A 25,016-nucleotide genomic window follows, 5' to 3' on the forward strand; every position below is an offset into this window, starting at 1 on the left:
ATATAGGCTATGTGGATATAATATAATATAGTCTACCGTTACATTACTCATCCCTGTCATTCTATGGTCATATATGGGCTATGTGGATATAATATAATATAGTCTACCGTTACATAACTCATCCCTGTCATTCTATGGTCATATATAGGCTATGTGGATATAATATAATATGGTCTACCGTTACATTACTCATCCCTGTCATTCTGTGGTCATATATAGGCTATGTGGATATAATATAGTCTACCGTTACATTACTCATCCCTGTCATTCTATGGTCATATATGGGCTATGTGGATATAATATAATATAGTCTACCGTTACATTACTCATCCCTGTCATTCTGTGGTCATATATAGGCTATGTGGATATAATATAATATAGTCTACCGTTACATAACTCATCCCTGTCATTCTGTGGTCATATATAGGCTATGTGGATATAATATAATATAGTCTACCGTTACATTACTCATCCCTGTCATTCTGTGGTCATATATAGGCTATGTGGATATAATATAATATAGTCTACCGTTACATAACTCATCCCTGTCATTCTGTGGTCATATATAGGCTATGTGGATATAATATAGTCTACCGTTACATTACTCATCCCTGTCATTCTGTGGTCATATATAGGCTATGTGGATATAATATAATATAGTCTACCGTTACATAACTCATCCCTGTCATTCTATGGTCATATATAGGCTATGTGGATATAATATAATATAGTCTACCGTTACATTACTCATCCCTGTCATTCTATGGTCATATATGGGCTATGTGGATATAATATAATATAGTCTACCGTTACATTACTCATCCCTGTCATTCTATGGTCATATATAGGCTATGTGGATATAATATAATATAGTCTACCGTTACATTACTCATCCCTGTCATTCTGTGGTCATATATGGGCTATGTGGATATAATATAATATAGTCTACCGTTACATTACTCATCCCTGTCATTCTGTGGTCATATATAGGCTATGTGGATATAATATAATATAGTCTACCGTTACATTACTCATCCCTGTCATTCTATGGTCATATATAGGCTATGTGGATATAATATAATATAGTCTACCGTTACATTACTCATCCCTGTCATTCTGTGGTCATATATAGGCTATGTGGATATAATATAATATAGTCTACCGTTACATTACTCATCCCTGTCATTCTGTGGTCATATATGGGCTATGTGGATATAATATAGTCTACCGTTACATTACTCATCCCTGTCATTCTATGGTCATATATGGGCTATGTGGATATAATATAATATAGTCTGCCGTTACATTACTCATCCCTGTCATTCTGTGGTGATATATAGGCTATGTGGATATAATATAATATAGTTTACCGTTACATTACTCATCCCTGTCATTCTGTGGTCATATATAGGCTATGTGGATATAATATAACATAGTCTACCGTTACATTACTCATCCCTGTCATTCTATGGTCATATATGGGCTATGTGGATATAATATAAGATAGTCTGCCGTTACATTACTCATCCCTGTCATTCTGTGGTCATATATAGGCTATGTGGATATAATATAATATAGTCTACCGTTACATTACTCATCCCTGTCATTCTATGGTCATATATGGGCTATGTGGATATAATATAATATAGTCTGCCGTTACATTACTCATCCCTGTCATTCTGTGGTCATATATAGGCTATGTGGATATAATATAATATAGTCTACCGTTACATTACTCATCCCTGTCATTCTGTGGTCATATATAGGCTATGTGGATATAATATAATATAGGCTACCGTTACATTACTCATCCCTGTCATTCTATGGTCATATATAGGCTATGTGGATATAATATAATATAGTCTACCGTTACATAACTCATCCCTGTCATTCTGTGGTCATATATGGGCTATGTGGATATAATATAATATAGTCTGCCGTTACATTACTCATCCCTGTCATTCTATGGTCATATATAGGCTATGTGGATATAATATAATATAGTCTACCGTTACATTACTCATCCCTGTCATTCTGTGGTCATATATAGGCTATGTGGATATAATATAATATAGTCTACCGTTACATAACTCATCCCTGTCATTCTATGGTCATATATGGGCTATGTGGATATAATATAATATAGTCTACCGTTACATTACTCATCCCTGTCATTCTATGGTCATATATAGGCTATGTGGATATAATCTGTCATCTTGGACTCGCCTCGATTGGACAAAATCTGTGATTAACTTGCCGTTTTCTGATGTCTGATCCTTGTGTGTGAGGGATAACAGCTGGAGGTAACACATTTCTGAACCATTGAGCTTAACAAAAAATTACTTTACTTTCTCGTTTTGTGCGGGACTCCATTTTAGGCAATGGACCTTATGACGGAGGCGTATACTTATTATATCATTCACGTGTGCCTACCCAAATTACCGAGCACAAACGAGTTTAGGGTAAAGCCACAACCCGACAGACAACAGGAAAAAACAAAAAAACATCAGGATAAAACCAAAATCAACTTTTTAACCTATTCACGTGAAAAACTATATATCTCACATTTTATTTAGGGGTGTGTTTGTGTGACGAGTTCACTCAACGTTTCCGGCCCGAATAGCACAGTTGTTAGAGCGTCCGCTTCGGGAACAGTAGATCCAGGATCACACCTAAGACTTTAAAACAGGAAGTTGTAACTTCCTCGCTTGGCCTTCGGCAAGAAGGGGATAGCGCAAAAACTGGTTGACCCGTATCAGTATAATGGCTCGGGCGGGGCGTCTTACTTGCCTTCGGTAAGTCGTCTCAGTGAAGCAACACTAGAGAAAAGAACGGATAAAAGAGCGGTGGAAGTCTGTCCTGCAACAAGGAGGCACATTACATACACCCTAAGGATTACTTTGTCACCATATGACTGAAAAATTGTTGCGTACGACGTTAAACCCCAAGCACTCACTCACTTATTACTGCAAAAACTAGTGTGTCAAGGCTGTTCCATCAAACGCCTTTATTACAATGAGTATAATTCTCTTGTGTAAATATGGTCAGAGCGTCCAGAATCGTGTTGAATTAAATCGCCAGAAATAGATCTCTGCATATATGAACAGTTTGCAGTCAAAGTGCAACTGAGATACCTATTTTGTTATCGACAACTGATATTCTGGTTTCACTCAGTTCCCTATATCATACCTTGCGTCCTTTCCAACAACATTGGAAACTGTTGACTGCTTCTTTCTCTTGATTTCGTTCGATTTTCTGTTTAATGCATATATTTTGAAAATGGAATTAATTCATGCGGTACACCTTGTCTAGTTCATTTTTCATTTATTTAATTGTTTATGTCCTGCACAAAGAAATTTCACTTTTACGCTGTCAATCAATTTTATGAGTAAATGAAACCAGATAGAAACTGGAGCAAACCATGCACCACACCCCCCAGATAGCATACTTTGTATTGTTAATTGCACCTGTAAAATTGTTACACGTTTTGTACCATGTTCTTCGATTTTATTGATTATGCACATATAGTACACGTATACAGTTGTAATCTTAAGATAAATATTAGCATACAAAGAACAGTTTCCTGATAACTACAAACAGCGACATTAACTACTTTTGATGTTAAACATATAGATGTCGGCCAGAAAAATGGTATCAGCCCCACGAGTTTGAAGACATAAGATCAGACAGGGAAGGAGGTGGTCATTTCTCATTCGTGCTATAGCTGGACCAAATTCTGATTTCAAATTGTAGAACCTTTGTGTTCACTGGGTTTATTTCATTCGTGTCATATAGATGTGTCTGAAATGTAACATGACATCTCGACTACGTGTTTTTCCTTCCATATATCTCTGATAGATGTTAATAATCCCTGCTGTAGGCGAGTGAGACATTGATGGACAATCAGTTATGATCTAAGCGTGAAGCTCTTCCTGATTTTGCAAACAGTATTCAAATGGTGAGAACCTTCCCAAACGGTAACTGGTTTAGAATAATCAAACTAACACTCAAAACGTGAGGACGTTCTAAAACAGTAGCCCGTATAGAACAATCAAATAAATACGCAAAAGGCGAGAGCACCTTCCCAAACACTCAAAAGTTAGCCCACATAGAACAATCAAACACTCTAATGGTAAGAACCTTGCTAAACGGTAGCCCATATAGAATAATCAAACTAACACTCAAAAGGTGATGACCCTTCCAAACGGTAGCTCGCATAGAACAATCAAACAAATACCCAAAACGTGAGGCCCTCCCAAAACGATAGCCCACATAGGATAATCAAACTAACGCTCAAAAGGCTTCCCAAAAGGGTAGCCCGCATAGAATAATCAAACACTCAGAAGGTGAGGACCCTCCCAAAGAGTACCCCGCATAGAACAATCAAACAAATACCCAAAACGTGAGGCCCTTCCAAAACGATAGCCCACATAGGATAATCAAACTAACGCTCAAAAGGCTTCCCAAAACGGTAGTCGGCATAGAATAATCAAACACTCAGAAGGCGAGGACCTTCCCAAAGGGTGAACCGCATAGAATAATCAAACTAACACTGAAAAGGAAGGACTTTCCCAAACGGTAGCCCACCTAGGATAATCAAACTAACACTGAAAAGGTGAGGACCTTCCCAAACGGTAGCCCGTATAGAATAATCAAACTAACACTGAAAGGGTGAGGACCTTCCCAAACGGTAGCCCGGCTAGGATAATCAAACTAACACTGAAAAGGTGAGGACTTTCCCAAACGATAGCCCGCATAGAACAATTCAACTAACACTGAAAAGGTGAGGACCTTCCCAAACGGTGGCCGGTATAGAACAGTCAAAGTAACGCTCAAAATGTAAGTATCTCCCATAACAGAAATAGCATTTATTATATGGTGTACTGACACTTGATACACCTAATAGTAAATCCAGCCAAACCTATAATTTTGACGAGCGATCCTTTCCAGCCATGTTCCATTTCATTCATTGTTATATGCGTGAAGAGTAGGCCTGGTAAATGAGAAAGAGCAAGTACTCATCTCTGCCATGATGCATTAACGAAAGCTGTAGTTCGTCCACTATATAAAAGTGACCAGACTGAAACACTGGAGGGAATTACGCAGTCCTTAGATAACACATCGCAATCGATTGCATCTTGCTTGGTGTGAGTCTTATCTGAAGACTTGTGCATCTTGCCAATTAATACCGGTACTGGTCACAAGCAACCAATCGTTAAAGAAAATAAAAGATATTGACAACAGTGGCAAGGACACACTTTAAGCAAATAGTTATCCACAAAGCTATGTCAACACCACTCATCATATTCTCTACTCACAGGGAGAGTCATGTAAGCCTCCCTCTTAGACTAGCATCAAAGGACGAAACAAAGGCGAAGAAAGCACTTTCAGTGGCTAGTCTTACTGGGATGACTTGATTTTCCGGATTTGAACCCCTCGTCAAAGATGTTCTTCAGAGTGAGCTGTATTACGTCTGTTAAATGTTAGGTTTGTTCCGTGTTGCGTTTGTTACACCTTGTTTATATAATACACGAGTAATGTAATACAAACTCCCGTTTTATGTAAAATCAAGGTGTAGCGTAAAGACAGACGAATACCTGCAGGATGTCAAAGATTGTCGATATGACTGAAAGAATGTTAAGTGCGACTATTGAAGTGCGCACATTTAATTGTCCGAAATCAGCTTTCTGAAGTCCGAGGGTTTCCCCCGGGCATTGCCCCGTTTGTATTAAAGACAAATTTAAGAGATACACATATTCGCACAAGCACGTTAAAAACAATGAATAGCATGTGTATTTGTTACAATGCTTTTATTACATAACATGTGTTCTTTTTATTGCACTACCTGATTAAAAAGTAATAATTACATTACACGGAAATGGTGCAATAAAACTCGAGGACTTGCTTTCCAAGGCGTGGACATTCGTCGTGATCAGCTGAAAAGTCAGTGTTAGATTGTCAAAGATGTAAGCATAGTGCAGAATTGTTTCTTTCCGCTTAGAGCTTAATGACGGTTTTCACCTGATTTAGCGTATTGTTTTGTACCGTATCTGTTTGGTCGACCTCGAGCGCTGTGTGATCTGCTTCCTGCTATTGATGGATCGTGTCCAAAGTACCGTTATTCATTAATGATTTCCATGAGCGAGATTCCGTCCTTTTTCCTTTTCTCGACTCGCAGCTGGGTTTAGCTGTGAATGTGAAAAGCCTAGTTATTTGCTCGTGTCTTGTGAAATGATTATATTTAACTAGTCATATTTAGAACTTCCGGTTTCTAGTGTGACAGTGCTGGATACTCCCGATTGGGGAGATACGTGTGGTGTAGTGGATGATAGAATAACACGTCAACACAAAACCTGGAGATATCTGAATTTGACTTTACTCACCGTGATGTGTGGATTTTGATTACCACACATTGAAATCTTCCGAATTTTAATTCCAGAATTTGAAGTAATGCGTGGAGATATCTGAGCTTCATTTAGATGTGTTAGATGTTAGTTACATCACTTGAGGACATCAGACCGTCACTTAATCCATTGTGTTGAGGTGGGATTTGGTTATAACACCTGGGAAAATCTGACTGTTACTTAATCCAGTGTGTTGTGGTGGATGTTGGCTATAACACCTGAGGACATCTGACCGTCACTTAATCCATTGTATTGTGGTGAGATTTGGTTTTAACACTTGAGGACATCAGACCGTCGTTTAATCCATTGTGTTGTGGTGGTTGTTGAGGACATCAGACCGTCACTTAATCCATTGTGTTGTGGTTGAGGTGGATGTTTGGTTACATCACCTGAGGGCATCTAACTGTTACTTAATCCAGTGTGTTGTGGTGGATGTTGATTATAAGATCTGGGCACATCTGACCGTCACTTGATCCATTGCGTCGTGGTGGGATTTGGTCATAACACCTGAGGACATCAGACCGTCACTTAATCCACTGTGTTGTGGTGGCATTTGGTCATAACACCTGAGGATATCAGACCGTCACTTAATCCATTGAGTTGTGGTGGATGTTGGCTACAACACCTGAGGACATCTGATCGTCACTTAATCCATTGTGTTGTGGTGGACGTTGATTATAAAACCTGAGGACATCAGACCGTCACTTAATCCATTGCGTCGTGGTGGAATTTGGTTCTAACACCTGAGGACATCAGACTGTCACTTAATCCAGTGTGTAGTGATGGATTTTGGCTACAACACCAGAGAACATCAGACCGTCACTTAATCCAGTGTGTTGTGGTGAGATTTGGTCATAACACCAGAGAACATCAGACCGTCACTTAATCCAGTGTGTTGTGATGGACGTTGGCTACAACACGTGAGGACATCTGACCGTCACTTAATCCATTGTATTGTGGTGAGATTTGGTCATAACACCAGAGAACATCAGACCGTCACTTAATCCAGCGTGTTGTGGTGGATGTTTGCTACAACACGTGAAGACATCTGACCGTCACTTAATCCATTGTGTTGTGGTGGGATTCTGTCATAACACCTGAAGACATCTGACCGTCACTTAATCCAGTGTGTTGTGGTGGATTTTGGCTACAACACCTGAGGACGTTTGACCGTCACTTAATCCATTGTGTTGTGATTGATGTTGGTTTCAACACTTGAGGACATCTGACCGTCTCTTAATCCAGCGTGTTGTGGTGGCTGTTGGCTATAACACCTGAGGACATCTGACCGTCACTTAATCCATTGTATTGTGGTGAGATTTGGTCATAACACCAGAGAACATCAGACCGTCACTTAATCCAGCGTGTTGTGGTGGATGTTTGCTACAACACGTGAAGACATCTGACCGTCACTTAATCCATTGTGTTGTGGTGGATGTTGGCTACAACACCTGAGGACATCTGACCGTCACTTAATCCATTGTGTTGTGGTGGGATTCTGTCATAACACCTGAAGACATCTGACCGTCACTTAATCCAGTGTGTTGTGGTGGATTTTGGCTACAACACCTGAGGACGTTTGACCGTCACTTAATCCATTGTGTTGTGATGGGATTCGGTTATAACACCAGGAGACATCTGACGGTCACTTAATCCATTGGGTTATGGTGGATATTGGTTAGAAACACTTGAAAATATCTGAACATTACTTAGTTCAGGTAATTTCTAAATAATAAGTAGATTATGGTAAATGCTCTAGATTAATTATGGTTGCATTGTTGACCACCTTGGAAACAGGATTTTTTTTTCGAAAACCCATTTATCTGTGAACAGTGTTAGCAGTCATTCATAGCTTAGTGAACTAGTCTATAATACATTCGCTCACACAAATGTGAATAGTGCGTCACAGTAGGCACCACATTACTGTAACCTACACCTTAACCTTACACCTACAACTGTAACCTACACCTTAGGAGTGACAGCTAATAGATATCATTGTAACTTAGTACTTGACAGCCAGTAACACTCGCTGTAATTTTCACCTTTGGAGTACTAGTGACAGCCAATAGCCATCACTGTATCTTTGTCCATGGGAGTGACAGCCAATATCCATCACTGTAATTTTCTCATTGGGAGTGACAGCAAATAGACGTCACTGTAACTTTGCCCTTTGGAGTTTCAGCCAATAGACATAACTATAACTTTTCTCACATCCATTTGAACGACACCGTCACATTGTGTTGTCGTTTGAAAAACGGACATATGTTGTACCATATGAAGCTTATTTTTGCAAGTCACAAAGTTGTCATATGTAAGAATAACCTACTCAACTGACAAAGATCACCGCTTCAGCGTTTAGCCGTGTGAATGCAAAGTGTGATACAGTTCCAGGCGGTGTATTAGGGTAGTGATTTAAGGAAATGTGTGCAGCGGAAATATTAGAGGAGGAATTGTGGGTAAACCACAGTGGTGTCCTGTCACTATGCGGTAACACCACGGCAGGCTCCAAAGATGAAGAACCCAACCTCTCAACAGCAACTAGAGCCGCCCATGGAGTAGTTATATTAATAATTTCTCTATTGATCGTCGCCAGTAACTTCGTCAACGTAGTTGTTTTGCGAGGTTCCAAACAAATCCCGATAGTTGCTAAAATCTTCTTGACGAATTTGGGATTGACTGATCTCAGCCTAGGTGTAGGGACTTGTCTACCTTCAGTAATACCTGGCATTACCGGAAGGTGGCCTTACGGCGCCATCTGGTGTCAGTTCTCGGGAATTTTGCACGGAACTACCGTGACTGTATCGATTTGGACAATTACCGTGGTGAGTATTGAGCGATACTTTGCAGTGATTCATCCTCATAAATATAGAGACAAGCTAAGCGTCAAGAAATGTTTTACGGTCATCATCTTTCTGTGGTTTGCGTCCTTGGCAACTTATGCCGCTCCGAATTTTACAATGGTGGACATGCTCTACTATCAATACAACACCCAAAGCGCTATGTGTGGAATGCACTGGGGTAACGTTTGGCTATGTTTGGTTTCAGCGATTTATGTTCCATTCCTTAGCGGCTTTACAATCGTTTTTACAACAATTAGCATATCGCTACGCTTAACGAAAGGAAACGTGTGCAGTAGTGCTCACACAGATAGCATTGCGTCCAAAGAAAACGAAGATAGAAGGAAGGATAAGGAGAGAAAAGCTGTTCAACTACTGATGGCAACAGCCGTGGTCTACTTTGCCTTTTGGGGTCCCTATGTTGTGATGACATTCTCCCATTTGTTCGGTAAAGTTGTCATTCCTGCGTGGCTAGAATTCACCGTGACGTGGCTGGCAAATAGCAATAGCTTTATTAATGTGATTATTTACTCCTGGATTTACCCGGCATTCAGGAGCGAAGCAAAAACGTTGGTGTGGAACACAATACGGTGTCAATGTTACCAGAAATCCCGTCAGCGTGATGGCAGAAGAGTTGGTCCCCACACGACAGAATCTACCAGTTATTTTTGAATGCCATAGTTGAGGATTTGATTGATTTTCATTATTTTCTCTGACTGGGGTGTTGTAAAAAGATTTTATTTTGCATTTTTTAAAAACTTTATTGGCGTCAGTGCTGTACTCAGAAACTTTCCATCTATTCATCAGCAGACGGCCCTTTGACCTTCGCAGGGTATCTGGCAAAACTCCTGAAAAAGTAGCATTTGAGGCAGATTGGAGGCGTTGATCAGGAAACCCTGAGCGCCAGAGTAAGCAAAATTTGGACAAATTTTTGGTATTTTGGGCTTTGGTTTTTGAGCAGTAATGTCTAATTTAGCCTGACAGTCTCTATGTTGTGGCTTTGTCTCCATACCTGTATATACATCTGTGATGTTCACCCTGAAATTTATCCGCCCTGATGATAGCAAAATAAAGCCCCGAATTGTTGGGATAAAATGAGCCTTCCCTTTTCCGGAGTTTCACTTCTTGTGTATTAGTGTTTGATTTATGACTGGCGCGGTGATATGTACTTTAAAATTATGTGTTGCGCATAGATAAGTAACCCCTCATTTTTTTGCTTTACGCCAGTGTACGTGTGACGTTAAGTTTCTCTGGTTTTGCTTTTACAGTGCAACTCTCTGATTTGATTCCCTCATTAATCGTGGTCAGTAATCTGAAAAACATGTTATATTTAATGTACATGTAGTAAAAAAAGACATGTTGGAAAGACGTCGGCGTAGTGGTACTTTATATATGTACGTGTGTAAAGAATGACTGTCGATCCAAACCCAGAACAGGACCAAAAACAAGAACAAAAACAACATAATCCTCCAGCAAAATGTACGAATTGCCTCGACTGTAGGAGACGGGACAATAAAATGTTAAACGGACCATTATTTCTTAACTGCAAAACATGTTTTTCTTTTAACTTTTCTGGATCCGGGTTTTACTACGGGTTGTTTAGTCAATAACCTGGTGTTATTGTCAGGTGAGGAAGTTTTGCATACTTACAATAGAACACGAACAGTGTATACGCTATAAAAACAACACTGTACAGTTGTGCTCTTGCTGTGATCCGATTAGATCATGAAGTGTATATAGTTCTGTATAAAAAGTTATATAAAAATGAACTAAGAAAGCGACAGGTAAAGGAAGAAAAGTCTGGTATGTTAAATTATAAATTAAAAAACACGATGAATTAAAGCTGTTACGTTCTTTACAGCGATACCAGTTGCCAAGCGTCAAGGCCTAATTGAATGGCCTAATTCTGGATCAAATGTATTAATTAGAGGTGTAAGCTCTGCTGAATTTGAATCGGTGCCTCTTCACAAAGCTTACTTGTCATCAGATATTATTTCGGGTCCTGTTACTGTCGGCATTAGGCCTACTTTGCCTTTTAAAGGAATTCATCTACTACTTGGTAATGATCTTGCTGGTGACAAAGTAATGGTTAATCCTACTGTGACTCATAATCCTTGTTTAAATCAAACTGTTGATCCTGTTGAGAAAGGAATTCCAGATTTGTATCCCTCTTGTGCTGTAACGAGGTCAATGTCAAACAAACTTTCTGATGACGGCAAAAACACAGTAACGGACTTACAAGATACATTTCTTACACAAATGTTTACTCAGGGCGACTGTATTGATTATGATAAAGCAGACCATTGTACACCTAGTGACATATCACATGCTTCTAAACATCAGCTTGTTACTGAACAGCATACAGACCCGGAAATTTCATGTTTGTTTGACAGAGCTCTCGATGATTGTGTTATTTCATCTGAACCTGTGTGTTATTATGTCAAGTCTGATATACTTATGCGTAAATGGAGACCACCTGATGTATCTGTTGATGATGACTGGGCTGTTGAACATCAGATTGTTGTACCTAAGGCATACCGAACTGAAATTTTACGTATGGCACAAGAAATGCCATTAGCTGGTCACCTGGGTGTTAACAAGACCTACTACAGGATACTGAACCACTTCTTTTGGCCAGGATTAAAGGGAGATGTAACCCAGTTTTGTAAATCATGTCATACATGCCAGGTAGTGGGTAAGCCTAATCAGACTATTCGTAAGGCACCATTAGAGCCTGTACCAGCTTTTCAAGAGGCCCTCTACTTAAGACAAAGTCTGGGAATGTGCCTAATTATTTTAATATCCAAGAGCCACCTTGCATATCCCATCAGTATACAAAACCTATCGCTTCCAAAATTTTCAATTATTCCCAGGCCATCAAGGAGTTCGATTTCGCGACGTATACTTCTGGCGGCTATAACTGTGATTGTGAATCCTCAGTTTTACCTACGACAAATGTAAACATGTCCTGACTGGTGACAATATTATTAAGAATCAAGATCTAAGGAATTTCTTTGTGAGGGGTCCTAAGTATAGAGAAAAGGGTAATGTCAACATTCGATCAAACAAAAAAATATCATCTCGGCACTTGAGGAGTATGTTAAAAAATGGTCAAAACGTGAGAAAGTGGATTCTTTGGTACTTAACGATTGGCTTGAGATTGTCAAAAAGAAAGTTAGTTTAACTATACACCGTCTAGACATTGATGCTCTACCTAAAGTTAAACAGGTTCTGAAGGATCCCACTGTGCAAGAAACACTCGCTGACCTTCATAGTAAATTTGTCATCACTGTAGCTGTACGTGGGAAGGTCTGCCAGCAACCTGCGGATGGTCGTGGGTTTCCCCCGGGCTCCGCCCGGTTTCCACCCATCATAATGCTGGCCGCCGTCGTATAAGTGAAATATTCTTGAGTACGGCGTAAAACACCAATCAAAAAAAAAAAATCATCACTGTAGCAGATAAGGCTGCTAATAATGTCATCCTTATTTGCAAGAATTATTATTATCAAATTCTTGTTCAAGAGCTATGTGCATCTACAACAACATCCACGTATTCTACTACTACATGTACTCTGGAGGAACTATTTAACAAACCCAAAACCTTTCTTAAAGAAAGGCGCATAAATATACCTACCCGTCACACAGAAATACCACAACTTTACTGGATTCCTAAAATGCATAAATCCCCATACAAGGCTCGATTTATTGCAGGTTCAAGAAGCTGTGCCACCAAACTCTTGTCAACCCTACTTACGAGAGCGTTACAAGAAGTAAAGTCATTTTGGAATAAGTATTGTTGTGCCATAACAAAAAATTCAGGTGTCAACTTCATGTGGATTCTTAACAACTCCAAACCTCTTACAGAAGAACTCGATGCTCGTATGCATATACCGTACAAAGACGTATCCACATGGGATTTCTCTACTCTCTATACTACGATTCCTCACAAAGATCTTATTGAAAGAATATCGTCGTTAATTGTCTCAGTATTTACTAAAACTGGTCACCGTTACATTAACGTCAGAAGCAATAAGGCTTTCTTGAGTTCTACTCTTTATAAAGGTTGCCACTCATGGGATGTTACATTTTTATTGAATTAATTGAATTTCTCATTAATAACATCTATGTGAAATTCGGAGATACCATTTACCAACAGTGCATAGGTATTTCAATGGGTACCAATTGTGCGCCTCTTTTGGCAGACCTATACCTGTTTTCATATGAATACGACTATATGCAGAAATTACTTAAAAGTAACATCTTTAAAGCTCGATCCTTTTCATTTACCAAGCGGGATATTGATGATCTGCTGGCGTTAAATAATCCCCATATTGCTGAAGCGGTGAAGGAAATCTATCCGCCTTCACTGGATTTAAAGAAGACAACAGATAGTCCTGATGGTATATCATATTTGGATCTATATCTGTACAAAGACGGACAAGGTCTCCTTTCACGCCGCCTTTACGACAAAAGGGATAATTTCAATTTTGATATTGTAAATTATCCTTATTTAGATAGCAATATACCAAAGTGTCCTGCATATGGCGGATACATATGTGGCCTTGTAGCCTTTGTCAGATCTTGCGTTAATTATGATGACTTTAATCTGCGTCTGCTAGTTCAAAAAGTAGTTTGTCAAGGATACTCCATCAAACGCCTTCATTCTAAGTCTCTCAAATTTTACAATGAATATAACACTCTCGTTGGCAGGTATGGACAGAGCGTTTAGAATCTCTGGCCATCGGCATTGTGATTAACCACATAGACGGCGCTGTTATCCCTATGTACATATCTATCACATACATGGTATTTAACAACATAGATGGCGCTGGTTGCCCAGTGTAACCGTCTATCTTGTATGTCATGTGTAACATTATAGATGGCGCCTCTTGTAGCATGAGATCTTTACATATTAACGGGAAAGACGTAATCATCCGTTACTTTGAATCATAATCTGATTGGTTAGGGTCTGTAACGCTCGTCATTTTCGGACTGTATCTAATACCGCTTAACCTGGGGCTAGGGGCCGTAAAGGTAGCCATGCTAATTACATCAGTATGATGCCTTTATGAACAGTTGCAATGAAAGCGCAACTGAGATACTTGTTTATCCGTTATTTGACATGGAACTCATTCACGGACTACGAATTTGAACTTTGATATGGAATTCATGTCTGGAATATTCATTGTCTGCCCGGCATCATTGAAAACTAATGACCGCTTCTCTCTTGTGTGTTACCGGCTTTATTTCTTATTTGTATAATTTCTTACATACCTTTGTCTTCGGGAGTTAGTGTTAAACGTTGTTGTGGAAATGGATCTTGCGATTATCTACTTGGAACGCCCTTTACGGACTACGAATGGTATAGGAATGTCGGACTTGACGCTTATATTTAACTATTATGTGTACAGCAACCAGATTTCCCGATGCTGTTCCTTTAAGGAATATAAACACCAAGTCTGTTATCAAAACTTTAACAATGTTTTTTACTCTGTTTGGTTTACCTAAATCCATACAGTCTGATCAAGGTTCAAACTTTATGTCTGGTATTTTTCAGCAAGTTATGTACCAGTTAGGCATTAGTCTTCTGCCTACCACGCTGAAAGTCAAGGTGCAATTGAAAGATTTCACCAAACATTAAAGAACATGATTAAGACTTATTGTTATGACACAGAGAAAGACTGGGATGAAGGTATTCAATTTCTTATGTTTGCTGTTCGAGAGTCAGTACAAGAATCATTGGGTTTCAGTCTATTTGATTTAGTATTTGGACATAGGGCCTACTGTTAGAGGACCATTGTTAATTTACAAGGAACAGTTTCTCAATGATGACACAAGTAATGTAAATCTTTTGGAGTATGTATCTGATTTTCGTGGTAAGCTTGTCAGAGCATGTGAATTGGCTAAGGCCAATCTTGAATGTACTCAGAAGAATATTAAACGTAGATATGATGAGAAATCTGTTGTTCGGTCATTTCAACCTGGTCAGAAAGTTTTAGTATTGTTACCTGTACCTGGTAAATACTTTGATGTCAGATATTTTGGTTCATATGTTGTTGACAAAAAGCTGAGTGAGCTTAACTATGTTGTTAAAACACCTGAGCGACGCAAATCAAGTCAGTTATGTCACATTAACATGTTGAAACCTTATGTAAACAGAAATGACCCTGACAACACTGCTTTACATTCTGTTAATGTTGTTGCTGCTGACATTGACCAGAGTTGCTGTAATACAGATGATATTGGCGAATAGTTGGTTGATTCTAAACTCAATTCTTTGAAGCTTCAGAATTCAGATGTCTTAAAACAACTTGATTCTAAACTCCAACATCTGGAATCCATTCAGCAATAGCAACTGTCTGAACTTGTTTATGAGTTTTCACATTTGTTTCCGGATGTACCATCAAGAACTGATGTCATTTTTCACGATGTTGATGTTGGTGATGCCTCACCTATTAAACAACACCCTTACAGATTAAACCCAGTGAAGGCTAAGTACCTCTCTAATGAGATTAAGTACCTGTTAGACAATGGCTTTATCGAGCCTAGTCACAGTAACTGGAGTTCACCATGTATTTTGATACCCAAGCCTGATGGTACATATAGAATGTGTACGGATTACAGGAAAGTCAACGCTGTTACAAAATCAGATAATTATCCAATACCTCGTATTGAAGACTGTATTGACGCTGTTGGTCAGGCGAAACATGTATCAAAGTTCGATCTGTTAAAAGGGTTTTGGCAGGTTCCTCTTACTCCTAGGGCTCGTGAAGTTTCAGCCTTTGCTACGCCCGATGCCATTTGGAACGAGGAATAGCCCAGCTACGTATCAACGCCTGATGAATGAGGTCACTTCCGGTTTTAGACGGGTGTCGTGTCTACATAGACGACGTCATTATCTTCACCGACACTTGGGAACAGCACAGTTCCAGAATACGCCAGTTGTTTGAGAGACTTAGTCAGGCTAAACTTACCGTCAATCTTGTAAAAAGTGAATTTTGTTGTGCCACTGTCACATATTTGGGTCATGTTGTCTTCCAAGGTCAAGTTTAAAAGTTCGCCTGTGTTGTCAGTACCTAATTTTGAGAAAACTTTTAAGTTAGCAGTTGATGCAAGTGATGATGCTGTAGGTGCTGTTTTGCTTCAGGAAGACACTCTTGGTGTTGATCATCCAGTTTGTTTCTTTTCCCATAAACTTAACAAGTTTCAAAGAAGTTATTCAACTGTTGAAAAAGAATGTTTGTCTGTTATTTTAGCTCTGCAACACTTTGAAGTTTATGTAACAGCTTCGAGACGACCTGTGATTGTAAATACTGATCACAATCCACTGGTGTTTCTACAGAAAGTTAAGGGAAAGAATCAGAGATTGCTACGGTGGAGATTATTGTTGCAAGAATACAATCTTGAAATCAAACATGTTAAAGGAAAGGATAATGTTATTGCAGATTGCTTGTCTCGTGTATAAGTTGTGTATAAAATGTTTAATTGCATGTGGTTTTACAATGTATTATTGTTAAACTTTTATTGTAAGGGGCAAAAAAGTTTTCCGAACTTTTTTTTTCTTGAAGGGTGGGTGTGTTATGTGCAAAATTGCCGTCAGCTTCTAAATTTATCTTGCCACTGTTTACATATGTTGCTGTCTGCCTCTGCCTTAGAATGTTCCAGAATACCCTCAGTTCGGGGCCTGTTTGTTTACAACAAGTGTTCAAGAATTTTCTTATTCTAGATTCCACCAGTTTATATAAGACCTATGAAAGCAGGTCAAAAGGAAAAAAAGGAGAATTATTGAGAGTTTGGATGCTTTCGCTGTGTGTTACTTTAGTAGGCCTTTCGTGCTCAATTTTGGTGTCTTTATAGCCTCTGGCTTTGTTATATCATATCTCCACCGAGCACTTGTTCAGTCTGAACTTGTATATTTAATTTGTGCTCTTGTGTACACAGTGCTTATTAGTACACGGACCCTGTCTGTGGAATTTTGTGTATATTTCGTCATACACTCAGTTATACTGTGGATTTTCCCTCTTATTTGTGCATTTATGCCTGTATGGTTTTCCGCATTGTGGAATATGTGCGCCCCTTTGGACTTGACACCGTTGTACATGTAAGTACTTTAGTATTTGTATAGATACTGCTATACTTTCTTGGTAAACTTAAGTACTTTAGTATTTGTAAAAGTCTTGCTATCTGTTCTTGTTGAACGTAGTAAATTGTTGTAAAATAAAATCTGCTGGTTTTGGTTACTTTTTGGTGCGGCTAAACTGTCGTGTATTTCGAACAAGCCATCTCTTTATAATACAGACAGTTTGGGTCGTAACAGCATACATCTGTATTCTGAGTGTTGGTGAAAAAATAAACAATAAACAACATCAATATAAATCTCAATAATAACAATGTATTCGTTGCATGCAATAGCAGTAAAACATATAGTTAATAAAATATAACATTCTAAATCTTGAGATAGGTTGCCCGTCAAAATCTGGACCTTTCTATACCTGCAGCTGGAAGGGGTGCCTAGAAACGCCAAGAGGACCTCACTGACAGGCTTATCACCACCTGTCTCCTAGTGTCCCCTCGCCCAGAATTTCACACTGTCATCTTTCAAACTCAAAGCTTAGACAATTTGCATCATTTTCATACCACGCCTGCACCTGTACACTAAAAATTGCAGGCTGGCAGCGAAAAGACTTTATAAAACTAATATATACAGAATTACATTCGCCCTCCGAGAAACGAAAGTGCTAATGGGGTCCTGATACGTGATGTGATCAGTAATAATAAGTGCAGCATGGCTTTTCCATCCATTGTGAGTAAAAAAAGACCAAATACAAGGCGCCTAAAAATATTCTTTTAAACTCTTAGAAACATACATTAGTTCGGATTTCCGCGACATATTCTGTGAACAGGCGCTAAGTTGTATCAATCAATCATCAGCATAATCAGAGGCTGTCAAATATCACACTGTTAACAGATACAGTCATATTTTATAGGCGGTATCAGTATATATGATAAGTCAGCAGTTATAAATATGCTTCAGTTGATGCCACCCATCAAATGCAAGTAACATTGATCGATCATAGTTACAAAGGATAATGTTATAACTGAACTGCGCCTTTTTCTGCTGAGCATCACGTCACAATCGATAGTCTCTTGCTGTATTCTTTATCAAAACTAATGGATCTTGCTTTCCAAAAGCAAAAAAGGGCCAAAAGCAGCCAGTCTATTTAGAAGATGAAACCTATTGATGACAGCCTAGAGAACGCGTACAAGCAAACAGTTGCCTTGAAAGCGTTATCAAGGGCACTTAAAATCTCAAAAATCACGAGAAAATGCACCACAGAACTTTCTCTGGTTTCTAACAAAGACAGGTTCAAGGAAATCAATGGATGGATGGGAACTGCATAGCTGGTTAGCCTAACCGGTTTATTGTCAAACCGTTTGTAGAATTCGTTTGTACCTGTATGAATACTAGTGTCTTGCTAGAACTGTCTGGTTGCTTGTCGTGCTGTTAGAATTAGTGTGTTGCTGTGTACTGTTTACTTACTTATTCCGCTATCAGAACTAGTGTGTTGTCAGAGATGTTTACTTACTTGTCATGCTATCAGAATTAGTGTGTTGCTGAGGCTGTTTACCTACTTGTCGTGCTATTAGAACTAGTGTGTTATCAGATGTGTTTACTTGCTCCTTCTGCTATTAGAACCAGTGCGTTGGCAGAGATGTTTACTTATTTGTCGTGCTATCACGTCTTGTGTTACTAGAGCTATTTACGTGATTGTGGTGCATCTTAGTCTAACTCTGGAACAACTATTTAAAATACCTTTTTTTCTTCAATAAAGGAGTTTCTGTATCGTGACATCGAAATACCGACACTTACATTTTTTGCATAAATCTCCATGCAATGATCATGCCACGAAGCTGTGCTACCAAATTTCAATCTCCGCTCTTAACGAAAGCACTATAAGAAGTACAGTCCTTTAAGAAAATTCTGCGGTGCAAATGAAAAACATTTAGGTGTCAACGGCATATTGATTCTTGAAAATCCAAATCCTCTTTTTGAAGATTCAGACGCTTAACGATGTATTCACTTGTGATCTCTGTAACCTCTGTACTACTGTTCCTCACAACTGCATTATTGATAACATTTTACTCTATTTCTTTCGGTCTTTAATAAAACCGGTCACCACTACATTCACGTCAAATGTCACAAAAACTTCTTCAGTTCCGCTACATACAAGAGTTACCATTAATTAGATGTTTCTATCTTCATCAATTTGCTAGAATTCCTCATTAATAGCATCAATGTGAAATTCAAGGAAACGATATATCAACACTGTATAGGTATTCCTATGAGATTATTTGATTGGTGTTTTACGCCGTACTCATAAATATTTCACTTATACGACGGCGGCCAGCATTATTCTGGGAGGAAACCAGGCAGAGACCGGGGGAAACCCACGACCGTAAGCAGGTTGCTGAGGGATCTACCTACGTACCAGTAACTAGTGAAAAGTAATCGATCTTTTGCCATGGTGTAATGGGTGATTTTGTTCTCAGTTGTACGTTCAGATTGCTCTGTGACGGCCATACGGATGACCGTCGACCTTTCCTATGCCGGGATACGTGTTAGATCAACCTGCCGGCCGTTTATAACGCCTCCAGGGAGCCACCAGGTGTCCTGTTCTGTAGTAGTTGTTGTATTGTCTTTTTTGTAATAACGGTTTTGTTTATTTTTTGTTTAGGTAGTTGCAACTACCTTTGTGTCTGTACTTTTTTAATAAATGTTTTAATTTTTTTTTTGTTTTTGCATTCGGTAGTTCGTGTCTCCTTGCTTTCATTCTCTCCTCAAGTCCTGTCAGCTAACTCGTTAATTTTAGCTTGTGACCTCCCTTCGCCGTTAACGCATGACAACTTCATAATTGTGTTGATTTCCTCATAATCTGGAGCTAAGGGGCGCATATTCATCTTATTGAATGGGATTAGCACGTTAGATATTTCAGCATAAAGATATTTTAATTCTCATCAACTTTTATACTTGCATAGTTCTGACCTTAATTTTAATGAACATGTTGATGCTATTTGTTTCAAGATTTTTAAATCTTCTGATGCAATATACCATACTATATATATGTAAATTTATATATATATATATATATATATATATATATATATATATATACTTTGTTTTGATGGAGACTTTGAGTGTGCCTCTGTTGTCTGGTCTCCTTTCATAAAAGTGCAGATAGCTAAGGTGGAACGTGTTTTGTACGTTTTCTGTGTTAAACATCGAATATTAATTACGAAAGGCTAGGGTATGAAGGCGCCTGTATAGCTTTTTTCTTTACAGATTTTGGATAAAAGACGTCATCTCTTAGATCTGACATTTTTATACGCCATTCTAAATAATCGTTTAACACTCCTAATCGTTTATCCAGAATTAAGTTTCATGCACCCACGAAATGGTAATTTTTTACTATTTCGTTCGCTTCTTAATATTTGCAAATACTCATTTTTAACAGAGTGCATGCAATGTCTTTTTAAAATCTACTGGCACAGATATTTCAACCTGTAGACTAAATTTTAAGACCAGAATTAGGCTGTAATTGGATTAGAGTTATTAATATTTATGCTACAGAGATTTCATTTTTGATTGTTATTTAAGTTATGTTATTATAGATATTTTGGGGGGTTACAAGTCGTTTGCTTGATAACCGTGCTAGCAGAACAAGTGTTTATCAGGCCAATTTACTTCAATGACGTGCGTCTTGTATCAAAAGAAAGGTGTTGCCAAAGCTCTTTGTGATTCCACGGCTGTTTTTTAGTCTCTTGCATCTGTTATCAGAACTAGTATACATGCTAGAGTTTACCATCTCATTGTGTATGCTTGTCAGTGTTTGAATGAATAGCCATGTTTACCGCACGTAAATATTGTGATATCCCTAACAGAAAACCTTCTGATCGGGTATACTTGTCAGTGTGTTTGAGTGAATAGCCATGTTTACCGCACGTAAATATGGTGATATCCCTAACAGAAAACCTCTCATCGTGTATACTTTCAGTGTTTGAGTGAATAGCCATGTTTACCATACGTAAATGTGATGATATCCCTAACAGAAAACTCTCTCATCGTCTATGCTTGTCAGTGTTTGAGTGAATAGCCATGTTTACAATACGTAAATGTGATGATATCCCTAACAGAAAACCTCTCATCGTGTATGCTTCTGAGTGTTTTAGTGAATCGCCATGTTTACCATACGTAAATGTGATGATATCCCTAACAGAAAAACCTCTCATCGTGTATGCTTGTCAGTGTTTTAGTGAATCGCCATGTTTACCACACGTAAATGTGGTGATATCCCTAACAGAAAACCCTCTCATCGTGAATGCTTCTGAGTGTTTAAGTGAATAGCCAATGTGTACCACATGCAAATGTGGTCATATCCCTACCAGAAAACCCTCTCATCGTGTATGCTTGTCAGCCTTTGAGTGAATAGCCATGCGTCAATGTCGTGATATCCCTAACAGAAAACCCTTACAACGTGTATGCTTGTTGGTTTTTCAGAGAATAGCCATGTTAACCACACGTAAATGTCGTGATATCCCTAACTGGAATATTTACTGTTTCAGTAATAATTTATTTTATTGGTGTTTTACGCTGTACTCAAGAATATTTCACTTATACGACGGCGGCCAGCATTATGGTGGGAGGAAAACGGGCAGAGCCCGGGGGAAACCCACGACCATCCGCAGGATGCCGACAGACCTTTCCACGTACGGCCGGAGAGGAAGCCAGCATGAGCTGGACTTGAACTCACAGTGACCGCATTGGTGAAAGGATTCTGGGTCGTTACGCTACGCTAGCGCGCTAACCGACTAAGCCACGGAGGCCCACGTTTCAGTAAATAATCCTGTTTACCATACCTAAATGTCGTGATATCTCTAACGGAAAACCCTCATATCGTGCATGCAAACAGCGTTTTTGCTGTGTGATCAAAGCTGTCAGAGTCGTGGTTTAAGTGAATCACAGAATGGGGTCAGTGGATATGTTATCTATGTTAATTGAGTGAAAAACCTAGCGCACAATAGGCTTCTTTTTTGCTATGATCAAAGATAAAACCCTGTCGTTGAGAGTTCCTTCCTGTCGTTTTCGCTTAATTACGGTTCTTGTTTTATTAAGTATATTGATTATAAATAATGGATCGTGTCGTGTGTACTCTTATTCATTAAAAGCTTCTTTGGGCAAGATTCTTTCTTTTTCCTTGGTCGTTTTCGGATTCCCACGCACATTTGATGACACCCGTTTACCTGTTACCATTTGATGACGGAGAATCCTAATGATACGTGCAGGAGTGTAACAGAAACGTCTTAAATCTGGACCGTCGTTGAATCCATGATAACGTGGTGGATGTTTCAGCAGATGAAGACATCGGATCGTCAGTCAGTTCATTCTCCGCTGGACCTTAGTTGTAACACCAGGTAATAGCTAAATGGGAAAGTTCATAACATTGTTTGGATGTGCTTCGTTATACTATGATAATGTAAGTTTGCCAGGTAGTAAGTTTATTGCGTATCTTTTACGTGGAAGTCCACTGTTTCTTGATTGTACATCACCTAGAGATCTGGTACTGTGTTTAGTTGTGAACTTGTTAACCAGTTGAGCACACGATACTTTTACGTGTTTTTCAAATGGGGACATCTCAACTTCAAGCATTAATCGTTTTTATTCCCTTAATCAATAATATTTAATGTTATTGTGTGTTAAATGTGATGACAACATAGTATTGTGTCAGGTAAACTGAGAAGAGGCTGTATTCCAACGGTGTAACAACTTGCCAATTATTGGACTATCGCTTTTGCTTTGGTTTTGCTCTCTATGATTTTAATCGTTTATAAGACAGTTCCACCTTGTTTGATTTTTTTTTTAGGTTTCAGCTGTGATGAAACAGTGGTATCGGAGAAGTGCCGCAGACAAAATGCTAGAGAACAAAACACTGCTAAATGAGTGTGATATTTTGTGGCTGTGCGTTAACACAACCGTTGGCTACAATGATGAACAGCCGGAGCTCTCAAGAGAAATTAGAACTATTCAAGGAGTAGTAATTTTAACAATATCTTTATTGATTATTGCCAGTAACGTGATCAATGTGGTCGTTTTAAGAGGTTCTAGGCAAATCCCGAGAGTTGCTACAATCTTCTTGACGAATTTGGGATTGACTGATCTCAGCCTAGGTGTAGCGACTTGTCTCCCTTCAGTAATACCCGGCATTACCGGAAGGTGGCCTTACGGCGCCGTCTGGTGCCAGTTCTCTGGAATTTTGCATGGCACAACGGCAACTGTGTCGGTGTGGACACTCACCATTGTGAGCGTTGAGCGATACTTCGCAGTAGTACACCCTTTGAAATACAGAGACAAGCTAAGCGTCAAAAAATGTTGTTCAATGATCGCATTTTGTGGACAGCATCCCTGGCGACCTATGCCGCTCCGAATTTCACTATGGCAGATATGCTTTACTATGAATACAACGCCAGCAGTGCCATGTGTGGAATGTACTGGAGTAACGTTTGGCTTTGTTTGGTTTCAGCTATTCTTGCCCCTTTTTTAAGCAGTTTCACCATCGTGTTTACATCAATTAGCATTACGCGAGCCTTAAAGAAAGGAAACGTTGGCAGCACTATCAACACAGATGGCATCGCGTCAAACGGAAACGATAACAGAAGAAGACATAGGGAGAGAAAAGCCGTTCAACTGATTATCACCGCAACGGTGATGTTCTTCGCCTTTTGGGGCCCTTATGTTGTGGTGACATTGACCAGTGTGTTCGGTAAAGTCGTGATTCCTGTTTGGTTGGAATTCACCGTGACATGGATGGGAAATGCTAACAGTTTTGTTAATGTGATGATTTACTCCTGGATTTACCCGGCATTTAGGAGCGAAGCAAAATCGTTGATGTGGAACACAATACGGTGTCAGTGTTGTCGGAATTCACGCCACCGCAGAAGAGTTGATCCCGACGTGACAGAATCGAACGGCTCTTGTTGAATACCCCGTGAACGGAGGAAACCGGTGTGCCTGTGGTAAACTACCCCGGTTCGCCAGGTACATCACAGATCTCCTGACTCAAATCCACAGCAAAACCAGAGTTACACGAAGACTCCAGACAGAAACTTCACTGTCCAGGGATTGATTGGCTGATGATAGACCAGAGTGAAAGTAAAATCGTTGTAATTGTTGAGCTTTGATATCGGATCTATGACAAATGGGAGAATAATAGGATGTTTTAGAATAAGTGGCCGTATGACGTTACTCTCTGTGCTGTATGTCTTTAATTGTATTCATTGTTTATTCGGTCTACTGTGCACTGACATTTCCTGAAAGTGGAAACGACTATTACAAAAGTACATTCGGCATTAAGCTAAAGTTCAGCCGACATTATCATGCACAGTGATACAAAACCTTGTGCCAAGTCGTGATTATTTCATGTCTGTTACGGTGATCAATCAATATTATATTAACATCTGATTCAAGCCGTTGTAAACGTTCAACAGCTCAGTTCCAAACACCATCTTGACGTCATCCACGTACGTGGTATGTTAGCCGGGGGATTAACGCAACAAGAGCTTGGACGGATCATTCATTATCACCGATGCACCATTGCAGCACTTGCCCAACGTCCAAAACATTTTCAGGACGTTGAGGACGTTCGTGTGCAACCGCCTTTGCCAGGATCGTTGGGCGCGTTGCACGCACATTAGAGGCACACAGCTTGCCGGGTCACTTTTT

The 25,016-nt window shown here is 39.2% G+C and overlaps 2 protein-coding genes across 2 annotated transcripts in view; both read left to right on the top strand.

The window, feature by feature from the left end:
* Positions 1 to 25,016, top strand: part of LOC135479882 (DNA polymerase alpha catalytic subunit-like) — a 338,179-nt gene that overhangs the window by 290,402 nt on the left and 22,761 nt on the right. The gene's annotated exons all lie outside the window — the stretch shown is intronic.
* LOC135479291 (trace amine-associated receptor 7b-like) lies at positions 23,209 to 24,275 on the top strand. Its single transcript, XM_064759112.1, has 2 exons — positions 23,209 to 23,395; positions 23,818 to 24,275. The coding sequence occupies exons 1-2, from the start codon at positions 23,209 to 23,211 to the stop codon at positions 24,273 to 24,275; spliced, it is 645 nt and encodes a 214-aa protein (XP_064615182.1).

Source organism: Liolophura sinensis, chromosome 12 (genome assembly GCF_032854445.1).
Source record: "Liolophura sinensis isolate JHLJ2023 chromosome 12, CUHK_Ljap_v2, whole genome shotgun sequence".
Classification (NCBI taxonomy): domain Eukaryota; kingdom Metazoa; phylum Mollusca; class Polyplacophora; order Chitonida; family Chitonidae; genus Liolophura; species Liolophura sinensis.